The 17595-nt window shown below is 43.5% G+C and overlaps 1 protein-coding gene across 5 annotated transcripts in view; it reads left to right on the top strand.

Moving 5' to 3' along the window:
- Positions 1 to 17595, top strand: part of abr (ABR activator of RhoGEF and GTPase) — a 111523-nt gene that overhangs the window by 43394 nt on the left and 50534 nt on the right. For 3 of the 5 annotated variants that reach the window (XM_084029778.1, XM_084029779.1, XM_084029780.1), the window contains exons 3-7: positions 3659 to 3757; positions 5256 to 5441; positions 10968 to 11075; positions 12488 to 12548; positions 16905 to 16957. In XM_084029778.1, the coding sequence (XP_083885904.1) occupies positions 3659 to 3757; positions 5256 to 5441; positions 10968 to 11075; positions 12488 to 12548; positions 16905 to 16957 (507 nt within the window). Of the gene's footprint in view, positions 1 to 730; positions 929 to 3658; positions 3758 to 5255; positions 5442 to 10967; positions 11076 to 12487; positions 12549 to 12873; positions 12946 to 16904; positions 16958 to 17595 lie in introns of those variants that run through there. The other 2 variants (XM_084029783.1, XM_084029781.1) reach the window with 2 other exon arrangements.

Below are 17595 nucleotides of genomic sequence, written 5' to 3' on the forward strand. Positions count from 1 at the left end.
GGAGAGTTAGCTGTAATTATTCACAAAAACAACTCATAGCTAAATGAGTTCACTTCCTCTCTCGTGTCCAGAGTTATTGATGACCCTAACTGCTCTTCTCAGTGCACACTTGGTTTTTTTTCCCCCCACACACAATCTTAGACTTGAGCCCTATGTTCCGCCTGTGCTAAACCGCTGCTGGCCAGTGAACTATGTGACCTGTAATTAGAATCAGCCGCACCAGCAGCACTTTAGCTGGTCTCAGCTCCACATCCAAGACTCTCAGCAGGATCAATAAAGAGACAATGGCCTGAGAGAAGGAGAGCGAAGTCTAACACTCAGCGACGTGAGAAGGAGGGAAACCGGGTGTCTGGAGGAAGTGCCTTTTGCCTGAAGATACGGAAGAAAGAAATGAGAGAATGAAGCAGACTGAGTCTCCCAGCGAAGCAGAGACAGACCGGCTCTATGTAGTCATCAAGGAAGTGGTTGGATAGCGTTTGTTGTGAGGGGAGGGGCGACTGTGGAGGGAGGGCAGGCCTCATCGACCGAGGTGGAACAGTGGCGCACACACACACACACACACACACACACACACACAGAGTCCACGCATACACACAGAGTCCACACATACACACTCACACCAGGAAGCTCAGCAGAGGAAGGGGGTGGGGTTGTGTAGGCGGGGTCCACTCTCTTTTTCTCCGTGTCCAGGCGACTTGCTCTGAAGGGAAAACACGATGTGTCCAGGCAGGCCCTGAAGAAGGGAAGCTCAGGCCGAAAGAGGAGAGGAGGAGGTGAAAGAGAGAGAGAAAAAGAAAAAGAGAGAATCATGGAGGAGGAAGAGGAGGAGGTGCTGTGCTATTTGGACAGGGTGCTGGAGGAGGAGGAGGTGTTTGAATATGGAGATGGGGAGCTGGATCCCATCACTCCGATACATAGACAGTTCAAGGTGAGACAGCGGCTGGACAGCTGGATGCGAGGGAAATACACACACACACACACACACATGCTAACTCGCTGACCGGTGCTTGAAAGCTTGGCTATGAATAGCAAAGTGGAAAGTCTTATTGGTGTTTTGCCGTGATGTGGCTTCACTGTGCACTGCTACGTGTGCCCATGAGCCATCTGTGCTGCAACACTGTGTGTGTATGTGTGTATATGTGTGTATGTGTGTGTGTGTGTGTGTGTGTGTGTGTGAGAGAAACAGCCGTTGGCCTGATGAGGCAGCTACTCTGGAGCACATGTCTTCTGACTCTGCTGCTTTTTACAGACGGCTGGTCTGTTTCTAATAGTAACTTCTGCTTGTTAAAGATGTGTGTGTGGGTTTGTGTGTGTGTGTGCGCACGCTCTTCCCAGCAGACGAATTGACAAACAGCAGGGCTGCCTGCGGTGTGCTGTTCTCCCTAACTCTTCATATCAGCTCCTTTATCGCACAGAATAAGAGCAGAGGGCACAATGGAGGAGGGGGGGGGGGGGGGCAGAGTTTTTTTCTGTCTGAAAAGCGTAACTGAGAAGTGCAAGAAACAGGAGCAGGTTGCCATGGAAAAATCCTTTGACCACTCATGTATTTCTCATCTTGCCCTGTAGCCACACAGTAGCTCTTTGTACAGCACAGGGAAAATATTCCCACTGTTGGGGAAAAAAGTATTTTTCTCCTTCCTTTCCTGTTTTTTCTTTTCTCATCTTGCTGTGACATGTGTGTCACTGAAGGAATAAGCTTTACACGTCACCAACACATACTTGTATACTTTGACAATAAGTGCAGTTGTTTGAGAGTCAGGGTGACGACACAGATCTGGCATCATGCCTCGGGTTGTAGGGAAAGCTAAGAAGTCTTGTTAGAAGAGGAGGGATGTAATTTCACTATAAAACCCAATGACATTTATTGAAACAAAGTTGTCTGGAGATGTGGACACGCATATGTTTCCTGCTGCTTAAAATAAAAGATAAGCCTGCAGCAGAACTTGCATATCAAATACGCATCTGAGAGCCTCAAGAGGAAATGTGACTCATTTCTGGTGCTGCATTCGTTCAAATCTTTAGTCAGAAGAAAATGTTTCTTTCAAGGAATCTCAGCATTAACGCTGAACAGGCTGAAACCCCTCATTCAGTTACTGAGGTAGTGATGGGGAGCTTTCCACACTTTTATTAGAAGATGCATGATCTGTAGAAGTCACTCCTGGTTCTTATTCACTTGAGATTGTTATGTGAGAGAACCGATCACAGGGAGGATAAGCATCAACGCTGTCATCACAAGTGTGGAGACGCATATGTATTTGGTGAATGTACATTGTGTATTTTACACTTTTAACTAACTTCTTAATAATCCTGTACTCATGAAAAGTGTGCACATACTGTCCATACTGTACCTGGTTACACAGAATCCTTCCAGTCTGGTAGGAAAACATTAGTGTCAGTTGTGATTGGGTTAAATCCATGAGGTCATGGCTCCTTCCTTGTCTTATCGAGCAGCGCTAGCGTGCTGATAGCATTCCAAGGATATGGTTGTATTAATAATTAATCTTTCTTACTGCTCTCATGGCTGTGTTTTTGCCTCCCTTAAAGTAAATATGACACTTGAACGTCACTTTGACTACAGTTCTCCGGTTTATAGGCCGTGCGTCTGTTCAACAGGGGGCAAAGAGTGACCGACTGTTCATTTACTGCTCAGCTATTGTAGAGTCAGTGCTATAGTGGAGGACTACTGAAATGAGGATTGCTTGTGTAGCCACACATTTGAATCATTTTGGTCACCACATTTTTAATATGCTTTATAAATATAGTGACCTGTTAAATACCATTATTATATCTGTCTGTCTGTATTGACTTTATATAAACCATGTGAGGCTTACGGTTGAAATTAGCTGAATTCCAGACATGTAAATCAGGTGGGTTGCATGGCGATAAAATGCCTAAAGGTGTGAATTAAAGTGAGTCTGACTTGTCTAGCTCATCCTGTCAAGTATGTTTCACTGCTTTCTGCCCAGTGCATGCTGGGATAGTACCCACCATGCTTCACTAGGGATACGCAGAAAGACGATGGAACTGATGACAAAACTGTCAAAACATTTCACCTCAGTTTAACTTTTCCCTGCTGGCAGCAACATTTCTCACCTTTTAATCCTCTTGAAGTTTTGAGAAGTCTTACATGAAGCATGAAGCGTGATCAGGGAGGTGACTTCCATGATATTAAAGTCTAAATACAACAGCTGCCTGGAAACACACAAAACAGGAGTAAGACTTTCCCACAGAGGAAGCAGGCCATGTTTTTAGACTAGTGAGGCCTGCTAATAAACAGATGCTGCATGTGTGTGTGTGTGTGTGTGTGTGTGTGTGTGTGTGTGTGTGTGTGTGTGTGTGTGTGTGTGTGTGTGTGTGTGTGTGTGTGTGTGTGTGTGTGTGTGTGTGTGTGTGTGTGTGTGTGTGTGTTGTGTGTGTTGTGTGTGTTGTGTGTGCGGGTGTGTCATGTTTACCTGATGTGGTAACTGCAGTAGCATCATGCAGGAAATGAGGTTGAGTTATTGTACTGTGATCAAAGTAATCCTGGATACAAGTGGTTTACCAAAGGATCCTTGGTTTGTGTTTGTGTTTTTGTGTGTGTCCGTCCGTGTGTGTCTGTGTAAAATGTAGAACTACATATATAATATGTTATTACAGTCGGGTCTGTTTTATCCTGCAGGGAGAAATAGAGAAAGGACTGGAGATGAAGAAACTGGTGCTGTCTGGTTTCTTGGCCAGTGAGGAGATCTACATTAACCAGCTGGAGGCCCTGCTACTGGTGAGACACACACACACACACACACACACACACACACACACACACACACACACTAGGACACCTCACGATAAACCGATTCTCGATGCATCTCCATGCAACAATTTTTTTTGTGTACATTTCCAGGCATGGTTTTTTTTTTAAAAACAAACAAGTTAAGTCAGAGTTCACTACTCCGAGTTTGCCAGTCACTTCCTACTTTTGTAATCATTAAAGAAAATCAACAGGTTAAAAACCTTCTCTAATATTTTATTAAAGAAAAGGTGTTTCTTTGTTACAAGTAGATATTACTTTGTTTTGGTCAAAGTCTACGTAAAGTCTCGGTGTTACAGATTATGGTGGTGAATTTGGCAAAATCTAGGGAGACATTACATTACAACATGTGTAATTCATGTCATTATTCATATGGGATCATAAAGTAATTTGTCTCCTTCAATACTGAATTATCCCCACTAATCACAAGACACAAACTCCTAACACCTCCCTGTGCTTCAAATAGCTCAAATTAAAGGAGAAATAGCAATGTTTTAATATCATAGATGAAGAAAAGTGATTCACAAGCTAATGAACTCAAGGATACGGGTGTCATTTCTTCATGGGAACATTACTTTTAAGTTGAGGTATCAAAAACGTAGCTTATTACAAGAAAGGTTTAATTTACATCAACTTTCCAATGTGATCATTTTGTTGAGTTGCTTTTTCTTTCATTTCCAATATCATTTTTAATCACACAATCTATCACACACAATATATACAACATATACTCCTACACACCACTTATTATTAGTTACTATCTTGACTTTCCCTGATGTTAAGATCCAGGATTAGATTGTCTGTTTGAAAATGCAATTAAAAAGCCTCATTCTGAACAACTGTCTAAATGTGTCACTCGTATTTGTGCAGCCGCCATGATGTCATCTCATTATGTGACATGGAAAGATAAATGGAGATAACACTGTTGTCAAACCCTTCAAACAACCACTGCAATCGGTGGGAGACCGGCTCATCATCAGCCTGAGAGAAGGGTTGTTTCCATGACGTGAAAGTGTTTTGTTTTCACTGTAATCCAGTCCACCATGTCCACTCCGCACTGTGTGATTAAATGAGTCAGCGTACAGTCGGACAGGTCAGAAACGGCGCTGCGGAGAAGAGAGTTGCACAATTAGAGAGCAGAGAGGCGGAGATTACACTGCCTACTGCTGGGTGACGCATGGCAAGTTCACGGATCAGGGTGATCAAGTGGTTCATTAAAAGCCCCAAAATACACTCGCTGCCAGCCTGCACATGAATTAGACCCATTCCATCAAAACGTTGTGCCATTAGTAAAAGGCTTTGCATAAACAAATACTTGTTGAACTTGACGAAGACGCAACATTAGAAACGTTAAGGTCTGAGGTCTTGCTTTCCAGGTCTTAATGTATTCGGTATGGTTTTTGGGATGCTCGTGTTTGGTCCTTTCCTGTGTTCACTGAGCCCGTTGTCTCCGTCTCTGATCATCCAGCCCATGCGTCCTCTGAAGGCCACGGCAACGACCTCGCAGCCCGTACTCACCATCCAGCAGGTCGAGACCATCTTCTACAAAATCCAGGACATTTTTGAGATCCACAAGGAGTTCTACGACGCCCTCCTACCCAACATCCAGCAGTGGGACGAGAAGGTCACCGTGGGTCATTTGTTCCAGAAGCTGGTGAGTCTGACGTGGGCTCACAAAATACAGTGTGTGGGTCTTCTTTTGGTTCTCCAACTCTTGCAGGGCGCACATACATAAGTTGATTGACACTAGTTGTACTCTGTGAATCACTGCTCTAAATTACACCCATGTGCGTAAGCGAGTGTGTGTGTGTGTGTGTGTGTGTGTGTGTGCACTCCCCCCGTGTCTGCGGTCTGAGTGCATTAGCAGAAATGCTGCAGCCTCCGATCTATAATGCCATCATATTCGCTCTGGATTATGTTTCTTAAACAGGCGCTCTCAGTACATAATGTAACAACACGGTTGTTATGTGTCCGGTGTGTGGAATTAGCAAGGCTCCAGGCCCCGGCTCGGACACCCCCTCTGTGTTGCATCATTACATTGTCACGTTCGCACTGAGTGGTTAATGCAATTTGAACGGGGCTCCTCAGCACATAACGCACTGTGAGAGCAAGTGAAAATACAGTACATGTCTCTTAAGATGCAACATGCTGTAATAGACTCTCAGCGGGGAGGAAAAGGCTAATGTGCACATTTAGTGAGTAAAATCCAAAGTTGTTAACTTCAGTGGCCTTTTTTTAACAATTAGGTCCTGAGAGCAGGAGTGTAGCTGACATGATGAAGTAAATGAAGCGTGGCACACTGTGTCCTGTTAGTTCACCCTGACTGTGTCCTCCCACTGAGGGCGGGCTGTAACAGAATATTGTGGTTTATAATTTTCCCCGGACTGGAAACTAGACAGACAAATAAACTCTCTATTTAGAAAAGTGGCAGTGAGCCTCTTCTAACTGACGACAGGGTTTCGCCTCAGAAGAAAACCACGGAAGATGGAGAACAAAGCAACGGATGAGGCAATTTCATTTTTATTATGCGCATACACAGTATAAAAGCCGTTAACAAGGTTCATTTTCAGCGAGTTGGAACTATTTCTTTTACAGCCTCATCTTGTGATGGGATTTTTAAAATATAATAGACTATAAATAATGTATTACTTTTCCTAACATCATTCCACATTAATAAATATTGAGTGTCGTCATGGATTTCATGTTAAATTAGTAATTGATTAGCTGGCTGAAAAGCCTAGCCTATTGTCACACATTTACCCAGGAAGCTCCTTTAGTTTCAACTTGCCTGACACTGACAGTAGTATTGTAGTATTGTATCTACGGTTTTAGAAATCTCCCTTTTTAAATGACAATAACCAGATAACTGTGATTAACTGATCGGCAATTAAGCATGTCCGGCGTTCAGCTTGCCACGCCATGTGTTCGGATCTTAGGAGACGTGATTTATTCTCGCTAATGAGCTGTGAGTTAATCAGATGCCAGATTATCGGGGATCCATTTGGCCAAGTCACGGGCACCCTGTCGTTTTGACCAGAGCTGTTCCAGCTCCGACAAATAAACTCCTCACAACCGAGACTTCTATTTTGGTTTCAAGAGAGGTTACTGTATGAAGTTGTTGACTATTTCTGGCTCTACTGTGATTCACTGTTTGTTTCTGTGAGCTGGCAGCTTTGATTTAGAACCACCTGACGTAGTTTAAAAATTACACAGGGTAAAAGTTCACATCCGTGCAGTGGACAAGATATATATTTCTACATATATATCTATATTTTTTTTTTTTTGTATATTTCTAGACAGAATCAAGGTGTCTCATTGTTTGTCATCATACAGTTGAATGTTAAGGTTCAGCCACAACCAGAGTCACCTAGTTTCTAACAGGCCTGTTAGTTTGACAGTAAAACACAACTGGCCTTAAAACACATGAGAATATTTCATGCCATTGTTTGTGGAACCTGATGAGGATGTTCGTCTGATTCTAATATGAAACTTTTGCTTTTCATCGTCTCACAAAGGGTTTTGGGAACATTTTGAAAACTAAATCATCAGCAGGGTTTAGTATTAGCAGTAACCGACTATGACTCAAAGATTGTAACTTCCAGTGTATGCAGTGGATTTGAAAGACAACTCACAAAATTTAGATTCAAAGTAGTATTTCTCTTTAGCATTCAAAGGACTAGCATCCGAGCTAAGCTAGCTAGCTACTGGTGGAGAGGCTAGCTGCATGAACAAGTGATTCTGTAGCTGCTAGCTTCTCTACTACTGTCCGTTAAGGTTAGCTCGCTAACTAGCTAACACCTCCGCACAAAACTGACCAGCTATAGTGGCAAAATGATGATTTACAGTCACAAATCCATGGACCTTGTCTAGTTATGCTGTACAGTATTTGGTGAGAAGCCCAGACAATTGTGTTTTTGGACTGTGTCCTACATAAATACATTTTTTGAACAGCCTTGAAATGTGTTGGAAACTCACAAAGCTTGATTGACAATCTCACATGCGTTTATATTTAGCAGCGGAGAAAAGGAACAGAGATGTAATCCTGTTTGTTAGTTTAATAAGTATTTCTTCCCTCTGTGGACCCCGGGAGCCCCACCACCAAGTGACACCTATTAGTGTAGTCATCAGCTCCCATCTGTGCTGCCTGTAAGTGCGTACATGAGGATGTCATGTGGCAGCTAAACATTTAGTCAGAGTGGCAGTGTGAGAGTACAGATGGCGCTGTAATTAGCTGGTCTACTCCCTACTGCTGCTCGTCGGCAGCACGGAGCAACAAAGAGAGACTTCCAGAAAAGGGGTGAGACAGAGGAGAACAGCCACCCATAGTTCTGGGTTTTCACACCTTCACATGAGAACAGGGCTCAGCTGCAGCCCGGGACTGCCAGGGTTGCTTTTGACTGAATGAATATGATTTGGTAAGTGTGAAGGGACGATCTTGCTACGGCCATGAGTCTGAAGAGTGTTTGGTCTAATTAAAACGTTCTAAACACATGGATCACTGCGTTCCCGTTATAACCTGCTAGCGATGAGACTCTATGGATGTCAATGTTGGTCCACATTGACTTTTATAAATTCTACATTTAGACATTCACGGTACCAAGGAGATGAAGCTCACTGACTTTCTGTAAGCTCTCGGGCCATGAGCTTGACTCTTCTGGGTTTCAGTGAATTATCTTTTTTTGATGTATTGCCATGAACAGACATCGGTGTCCCCCTGAGGATGAATTTGAATAACATTTGTCATCCCATAACTTTTCATCTAGCGCCATCATCAGGTTAAAAGTTTGTCCAATGCTTTGGTTTACCTAATAACTTCAACACCCCCTTGAACCCTCAATTGTACTTTATGTTTAGTGCTTATTGGCAAATGTGAGCAGCATGCTAACACATTTACATGTCATTGTGAGTTTATTGGCATGCTAGCATTCAGTTGAAATGATCACTGTGCCAAAGTGTAGCCTTGCAGAAAGGCTGGAGACTCTTCATCATTTATGTCTTCAGGACGTCGGATGTTTAGTCTCGTTTCTGGATTATTGTATGTTATTCAGGATTAAATTAGTGGTGTAGTGGTTAGCAATGTTGCCTCACAGCAAGAGGGTTCGAAACCAGGTTCAGGTCGGCCTTCAGTGTGGAGTTTGGCCTAACAGCATTCTCCAGGTTCTCCAGCTTCCTCCACATTCCAAAGACATGCAGGTTGGCTTCATTGATGATTGTCTGTCTCCATGTGTCAGTGCTGTGATAGGCTGGGCTGACTGCTTTTGCCCAATGTCAGCCGGGATCGTCTCCCGCCCCCCTGCAACCCTGAGGAGGATAAGCTGTTACAGATAATGGATGGATGGGTTGATGGATGGGAAGTCATAATGTTGCATGATATGAACTCAAGCTCATTTTGGGTCAGGGCTTTATCACTTTGAGTTTCTGATTTATTCATTAATTATGCTGTTGCCACAAAGTGATTCTAGTCATTGCACCATTCAAGGCTGAATCATCCTGGTTGTAATCTGCAGTCGCGAGTTACATGACATGTTAGCGTCTGCCTGAAGTTTAAGTGTTAGAGATCAAGGGAACAATGTATTTTGGGAACAGGAGGGACTGTGGCCCATTGTAGAGTAACAGCGTGCTACATGTGCAATATTTGATTGTGCAATTGACTGTATACTTGGATTTCACTCTGCAAGACTGCTTGCACCATGCTGATGTCAGCTGAATACGTTTAATACAAGTGGTAGGTAGTTGGCTGCTTTCCCTGTATAGCAGTTATATTTTTTTATTTTATTGCTGTGTTTTCTTTTACTTATTATAACCACATAGTTGGTGCTTAAAGTGAGTGAGGCGTCCTCTAAAATCAAAATAAATAAATGAAGCAGAGCGTTGCCTGTGTTGTGTTTAGAGCTGTAGAATCATACCAGAGATATTGTTAGAAACATGCTTTGGCCTGCAGCATTTTACCGTCCAACATGTTGGATGAGTATAGAAGTTATCTGCAGGTATTTTGGTCTGCTAGAGAACGTCCCCGTCTTTCTTTCTGTTTCATACCCTCCCTCGTCTTCATCCTCTCCGTTACCACCTCCACTCTCAAACACAAGCTGCTGTTTTCCCACCAGCCCCTTTGACCCGTGATCTTGTTCAGGCTGTCACATTGACGGAGCTGGTTTCATACCGTCGCCACGAAGAGGAACTGATTAAATACGTCATTGTGCTCGGTTTGTACTTTCCAGCCAATATGCCAAGTCAAAAGTCCTCCATCTTTGGGAATGTAGTCACACATGGTGGTTCCTCTCTTCCAACCAAAGTTTTGGTTTGACATGACGACTTCTCCAGAGAATGATGATACAGACAGTGACACTTGTTTGGCCTTGTGTGGCTAAATGTTCGTGTGTCAGGTTTGTGATGACTTCAGCACAAAGTAGCTGTTGGCCATTTGTTTTCTTTTCTCCGTCATCTGTTCCTATGAAGAATATTGTACATCATCTTTTCAGTGTCACACGACGAGACCGGATGGTTGCTTCATGACTCCTCTCTTGTCGCTCTGCTTCAACCTCTGAGGCCAAGTGGAAGAGGAGAGGGGGCTTTAAGGACAAAAGTAACAAGTCTTACTCATTCACTCTATTCAACTGAATCCAATCTCATTGCTTTAATGGGGTGCAGTCAGCTCTTCAGCCCATCCATTCAAGCATTGCTGTAGCAGGATGCATATTCATGCGCTGCTGGTCTGCAGCTTGTGTTACAATGCACATGGAGCGCAGCCGAGAGGCGGCGTTAATGGAAGTGGGAGAAAGTGAATCTGTTTCAATCAGGAGTCACCAGCGTTATGGGAATGTGATTAGCCTGTGTGCGTTGGCCATACTGTATGCGAGTGCGGATAGAGCAGAAGAGGGACTGCAGCACTCTTTTCAACCCTCCAATCATGATGGGAATGTTAATTAATTAATCTGCCAGAGCCGAATTTTAATGTGATTGTGTGACCGTATGTATGGAAGTACGCCTGGAAAAGATGTTTGAAGGTGAAGGAAAGTTGTGTTCACTTCACTGGCTTTTGGTTTACAGCCATGACAGGCTTGTGTTGTAATAGTACATATTAGACGGTAAACCAGTTGCTTATTGGTTCAGAATTGTCCTTTTTTTTAACAAGTCCCATCAAATAGTAGAGTTTCATACCACTGTCTGTCTCCCTTCCCAGGCCAGCCAGCTCGGAGTGTACAAGGCCTTTGTGGACAACTACAAGGTGGCGCGAGAGACGGCAGAGAAGTGCAGCCAGGCCAACGGACAGTTCCAGAAGATATCTGAGGTAAGTTCGTCCTCCAAAGATGAGACTCCAGGAGCGGCTGGAAGGATGCAAGGACCACATATGAATAGAAAATATGCACAATTATTAGATTCCTGGCTGATTTTTGGTTCAGAGCTGCTGAGTGTCGCATTTTAACATTCAGATTATGATGACACTAGCATTATTTCCATAACATCAAAAAGCAAATACCTGCTGCTTTATTCAGAGCGTTTTTCCCTCCCTGAACCAACGAAGCTAATGTAACTATATTTACTTTAGATTTACTGTCAAAATGATCATAATAATTATTAAACAAATCTATTATTTGGTCTCAAGTGTCCAAACCATCACGTTCATCGTCGTCAGTGAAGTGAAGGAGAAAACAAATGCTCACAGGACGACTGCAGAAGTGAAGCAAGGAGGGTTGAAACATCCTCTTTTTGGACAGGAAGCAACGTGTTTATGGGAAATGTGGTCTTGGTTTGAGGAACACTCGCTCAAAAAATTTGATGTGAAAATAAGCTACATTCAGCATATTTAAAGTCGAGCTCAAATGCAAAAAGCTTTTCAACACTTCACGTCATATTGTGCACCAGTTTAACGATATGTGCCGATAAAATTACAAACAAAATCAAGTTCTTCATATTTTTATTTCAAAATCTTAGTAGTAAATCCAAAATATGACGCGCACTTACGCCAACTAGTCCCAACCAAGTTCAGTCAATTATATCATGACATCCATCCATCAGTCTGCAATTTTGGCTCTGCACAGAGCTGCAGAAGGTCATGAGCACGTTATGTCCCGCATGAAATACTCAGAAATACTTCACCGTACAGAAAGTATGCTTTTTTCACCTCAACTTTAAGCTTTTTGGTATCTGGACAGATACGTTGTGCAACTCACAACAGAAGGCTTGGGCTCCTGTAAGTCTACTTTACATCAACGCGTCGTTGCAGATGGGTGGATATATTTAGTATTGAGGGCTGATGGTGATGTTCGGTGGAGCTAAAATCCTCCTGATTGCTTTGAAGGTGTTGTAGATGTTAGTTAACAAAATAACTCTGATGATGCATGGCTGTACAACTAACATTTAAACAATGGATAGTTTGATTTGTTACTTTGAATTCTTTTATTATGGAAATCATTTCTCATTGATATATCCTCCATTTCCTGTTATGTTTTTGACCTTTTACCACTTTTGTTTGGTGTTCGCCTATTCTGTAATTCAGGTAATTTTTTTCAAACAAAGCCCTGTCAACTTACAGCAATACATACAGAACTGAAACTTTTTTTTTTATATCAAAACCTTTAAGGAGTTACTCTCTCCATGTTACTTTTCTCGTTTATCTCCACAGTGAGAACCATGAAAGTGGAGAGCTAGGTGAGAGTGTGGTTAATTAAATGTATCAACCCACTCTTCTGTTTCTTTCAGAACCTCAAAGTAAAAGGTCCTAAAGACTCCAAAGACTCTACCTCAAACGTCTCAATGGAGGGTAAGCGTGTGTGTGTGTGTGTGTGTGTGCGTGTGCATGTGTGGTTGTCTATGTGTGTCTATTATGAGTGTGAGCGTATGTCTGTCTAGGCTAGCCTGCTGCTTTAAGACTCCAGTCCTTCTCTTTCTACTTGTGTATGCAGTGGCGGGCTTTGGGAGGCAAACCGGCACATGTGTGAGCGCTCTCTCTCTCTCTCTCTCTCTCGCTCTCTCTCTCTCTCTCTCTCACACACACACACACACACACACACTCCCTTTCTCTCTCTCTCTCTCTCCCTCCCTCTCTGCCCGTCTCTGCCTGAGAAAGGAGGCAGTGATCAGGAGAACAGAGGGTGGAGAGGAGATGAGGGATATGGAGGTGCTTCTGGTCCTCAGACTGTGTTGTAACTGCACTTACGGTAAAGACTGCATGATGTGAGCTGCCGCCGATCCATGCAGGCAACTTGGAGTGTTTTTCTTCCTCTTTTTCCTGTCATTTTCCTCACAGACGTCGTTGTTGTTTCTTCTACGGTAGATCGGTACCTTGTTTCGTGAAGTCGGAACACTTATTGATAAGCGTTGGGATATTTGGAGCTTTATGGTCTGATGTTCATGAGTAATTTCTGTCTGCAGAGGATTTTGCTATTTTTTTGTGCATTTCTGTGCTGTAATCTAATTAATGAGGTGACGAAATGAGTTTCTTTTGTGTGCTTGCTTAGTGAGAGAGAACACCAGGACTGGCAGACAGTTGTTCATTTCTTTCAACATAACATACAGGAGGACGGCAGCTTTTGTGTGTGTGTTTGTTTAAAAGCAGGGCACGTTTAGTTCTGTATAAGGGCTGCTGGCCTCAGACTGCTCCTCGTCGTAGAGAATACTTATCGCCACAGGATCAGTGTCTGTGTGAGTTAATGACTGTGTGCATATGCAGATGCTCTGCTGGTGTCTTGCAAACTTAAGCTTTTTGGTTTTAGGGGAATTTGGCACAACCGAACCAGCAGGTAGACCTCTTTGCTGCAGCGGGAAGTAATGAAACGTTGTGCAATAATTAACATGATGAGCAAATGGTGTGGCTTTGTCAGGCTGAATGAGAGTCGGTGAGCCTTCATGTGTGCCAATTTTCAGCATCGTGTACCTGTGAAGCATCTGTTAATTTATGCACCGTAAATGAGGACCCAAACATGCCCCCGTGTTATAATCCCATTAGTTTAGCTGAGGCTGCACTATATGATTGGTTTTCTCTACAGCGGTAGGAAGCGTGAAGGTTGTGTCATATTCCCTCAACAATCAGTGTTTGACAGCACCCAGGGCGATTGCTTTGATTACTGTTTGGATTGCGGTCCCTTAATTACCTGGCGAGGTAGCCGAGGGATTTCTCCAGCTCGACTCTGAAACTACCTTTTGTTTCCCCCCGTTTGTATTTCATCACGCTTTCTTCCCCCCTGCCTCTCTTCCCCGAACTCTTCCATCCTCCTCGTCTTCCATGTGATTCAACTAGACTCCCGTCTTCAAGCAGCTTTTAATGTATTTTCTTAATTATAATTTGACAGGTTGTTTTACAAATAGCTCGCTGTTTGTTTCATCTTCCTGCCACCTCCTGATGAATGGACGCAAATAGCAACGCAAGTGCTAAATCAAACAGGCAGCTGACATTCTGTTTCATATGTAAATGGGTTTTCTTGCTCCCCACCGTGACAGCTTCCTCTCTGTTTTTCTTAATCCCTATATGCCCTCTCCCTATCTGTCACTCAGCCTTCTTTATTTTCTCTCTCCTCTCACTCTGTCCTCGACGTCCTCCGTCACGGCTCACGTCGAACATTGGCGGCCGGGTGTCGGCGGGGGCTGCCAGATGAAGCTGGCAGCCCCCGTGTCCTAGCTGCTGACCCGTGCAGTGTGATGCCGTTCAAAGACTTCGCCCAAACGATCCGTTCCCTACTTAGCAAAGATGAACTATCTGTCCATCAGCCAAGTCGTCAAGGCGACCTTGGGAACAGGACCAATCAGAGGCAGGTCATCGACTTCCAATAATCCCCCTCTCTCCGTCTGATTCTCTCCCTCTGTCTTCTCGGCCTCTCTCGTCCCGCCTCTCAGCTGGACTTTGAACTTCACTGTAAAAGGTGTTATTGATCTTTTTGTCCGCATCGCGTGACCTCGTCCAGACGGAAATATCTCAGCAACTATTTGATGGATTGGAATTGATGGACATTCATGGTCCTCAGGTGATGAATCACACTGACTTAGGTCATCCCAGAACTTTCTGTCTAGTGGCATTAGCAGGTCAAAATCTGTCCGGTGCTTTGGTTTATGACCACCTAGCTGCAGAATGCATGACATTCCCATCGGCCTCCACTGTACTTTCTGTTTAGCGCTAATTAGCAAATATGAACAGGCTGGCAGGACATAACTTTGGAAGGAATTTGATTTCCTCGTTAAAAAGATAAACTCACAACCGTCTCTAGCTCTGTGCAGTGCTGTAGCTGCAGGTTGTTTGATGGATGGATGCCATGATATTATTGGGTGAAATTGGTTGGTTCAAGCTGATGTATGCATGTGTCACATGTTGTTTTCCATCGAGAAAAATAAATTTGGATTTTGATAAAAAAATAAATAAAAAAAACTACAAAGAAAATGATTGGCATAGATTGTTAAGTAGTGAGTCTAAAAGGGTTAAAAAGCCCAGCTCAGCTTTAACATCAGCTTGCCGATGTTAGCATTGCATTTAGCTCAAAGTACCAACGTATCTAAGTGTAGCTTCACGAAGCAGCTAACACGGCTGGAGACAAGGTTGCGGTTGAATGTCAGACCTGCAGCACAATGAAGGACATGAATAATCAATACAGCTGATGTGCTGACTTATACATCCAGCTAATACTCTCACAACGGGTGTTCTTTAATATACTGTATTGTATTAACGCCTGAAACTTGGATTGGACCCAAGCTAACCTGAAGTCACCTAACGTTTGCTAAAGCTGCTGTTCTGGAGGTGAATAGAAACCTCCACACACCCTTAATGAGAGGTGTTGTAGTCAGCGCAGGTCATGAAGTAAGTCCTCCGGGACGGAGCGGTATTGGTTCAGTGAACCAGGAACTTTGATGGAAGCCGCATTATTAATGACCAGAGGGTGGAGCTCTTGAAACTTGAAAGAGCATCAGCAAGGCCGTATAGAAGATTCTCTTTGGTCTTATACAGTATACTGGGTGTGTGTATGTATATTGGAGCACATGAGAGTATGTAGAGTTTAATATGATGAGCTCCATCAGTAGATCTGAACAATGTTCCCTGTAGGTTTGTGCTCTCGCCCTTTCATTTCTTTTAGTCCAAGGAGGAGGAGGCGAGAAGAAAGGAAGGCGAGTGCTTAAAAGTGAGAGTACAGAGGGAGAGAAGAAGAGAGAGATAACATGTCTGCGTTACTGTTCAGTTGATGGGAGCGACGTTCGATGGTTTGAAGCGATAAGAGTAGCACTGTTTCTGCCCCTCAGTGGGAGCAGAGCGGGACGACCAGCCCTGCATACAGAACGCATCGCTTCTCTCTGCTTCACCTGACTCAACCTTCTTCCCTTCTGCTTTAAAAATCAGTCTGCCCTGTAAGAAATGGAGATTAGCTTGATCACTGAGTGGAACATTGGTTCCCAGATTGCTGATGTGACTTTTTATTGCATACATTTTTTAAGAGCAACATTATTATACTTTTTTTTTGCTCTGTGACACCAGTGGCATTATTATTTTGAGACCTTGAGACACTTTTGGCATTTCATTACATGACTGCTGGTGTTCTCCTTCAACCTCCCTCCCTAACTTTCCTCTCTTCTTTCACATCTATATGTGTCTCTGCTTCTTATTGCTTTCCTCCCGAGGGTTTCTCACATCTGCCACCTTGCCTGACGTCCATCTCATTTGTGTCTTCTTTTTTGGTTGCATTTTCTTTCCCCTTCGTCCTATCTGTGGGACTTTCTCCCCTAGACCTGTCAGGTGTGTCAGACCTGCCGCTGTTCACACCACATCGGCAGCAGCAAAGCCGTCCCCCGAGGAACTCAGCCAAGTGTGATGGTGCAGGCTTTAACTGTGATGTAGAGACGTCCAGCGTCCACGCAGGCTGTAGTTTACCTAGTAGCAGCCTAAATATGCAGCGGTTTCCAACCAATAGGAGGCTGCAGCGTCAACCCCGGAGATAGACTGCATGCTAAGCAGCCTGCCTACAAACTGCATGTATACAGCGAAACACTTAGAGTTAAATAACAACGATATGATTGTCTGTTGAAGTGAAGGGTCAGGGTCGGCTGCATGTATTGCTCAAAGCCACTCTGGCAGTGTGTGTCTCCGTGTAAAGACTTGTGTGTAAGCGACACTGACTCACAACCCTCCTCTTCTCTCCCACAGCTCTGCTTTACAAGCCCATCGACCGTGTTACCAGAAGCACCCTGGTCCTTCATGTGAGTACACTGCTTACACATCCACAAAGGATTTCACAAAGGGTGAAAGGATCATTTCACAGGACACTGATTCTGGATATGCCTCCTTAAAACCAGAGGTGGAAAGTAACATCGACTCAAATATTGCATTTAAATCTAATTTTGAGGAACTTATACTTTACTTTAATATTTCATTTTCATGCTACGTTATACTTATACGATGAAACAAATGTACTCTTTACTTGACTACATTTATCAAACAGTATTGGTTCTTTTCAGATTCATATTTATAAAAAATACTATAAGCTTTATACAACAACAGAAGGAGGATGTAACCCTGTAAAATGCGGCGGTAAAGCTCTTTGAGTCAGCGGAGTGCTGGAGTGAAAGGAATGTGCCTCTTGTATGTTCATTTGTCTTTTTCTCAAAATGAACCAAAACTGACGTTCCTACTAAAAACGCTAAGCTTTTTAAGGCAACAAAAGACGGAAACACTGAGTTGCCATCTTTCTGAACACCACTGCCTGTTGCACTGTAGAAACGACCTCTGGTGGCGTCGCTACAATGCATCACATTAAAAACTGAAAGCGGAGTGTCTGTATTCATAGAGGGGTTTAAAAATCCCGTCCGGATTTCTAAATGTCCTGATATACCGTGAT

Source organism: Eutrigla gurnardus (assembly GCF_963514095.1).
Source record: "Eutrigla gurnardus genome assembly, chromosome: 15".
In the NCBI taxonomy this organism is placed as follows: Eukaryota; Metazoa; Chordata; class Actinopteri; order Perciformes; family Triglidae; genus Eutrigla; species Eutrigla gurnardus.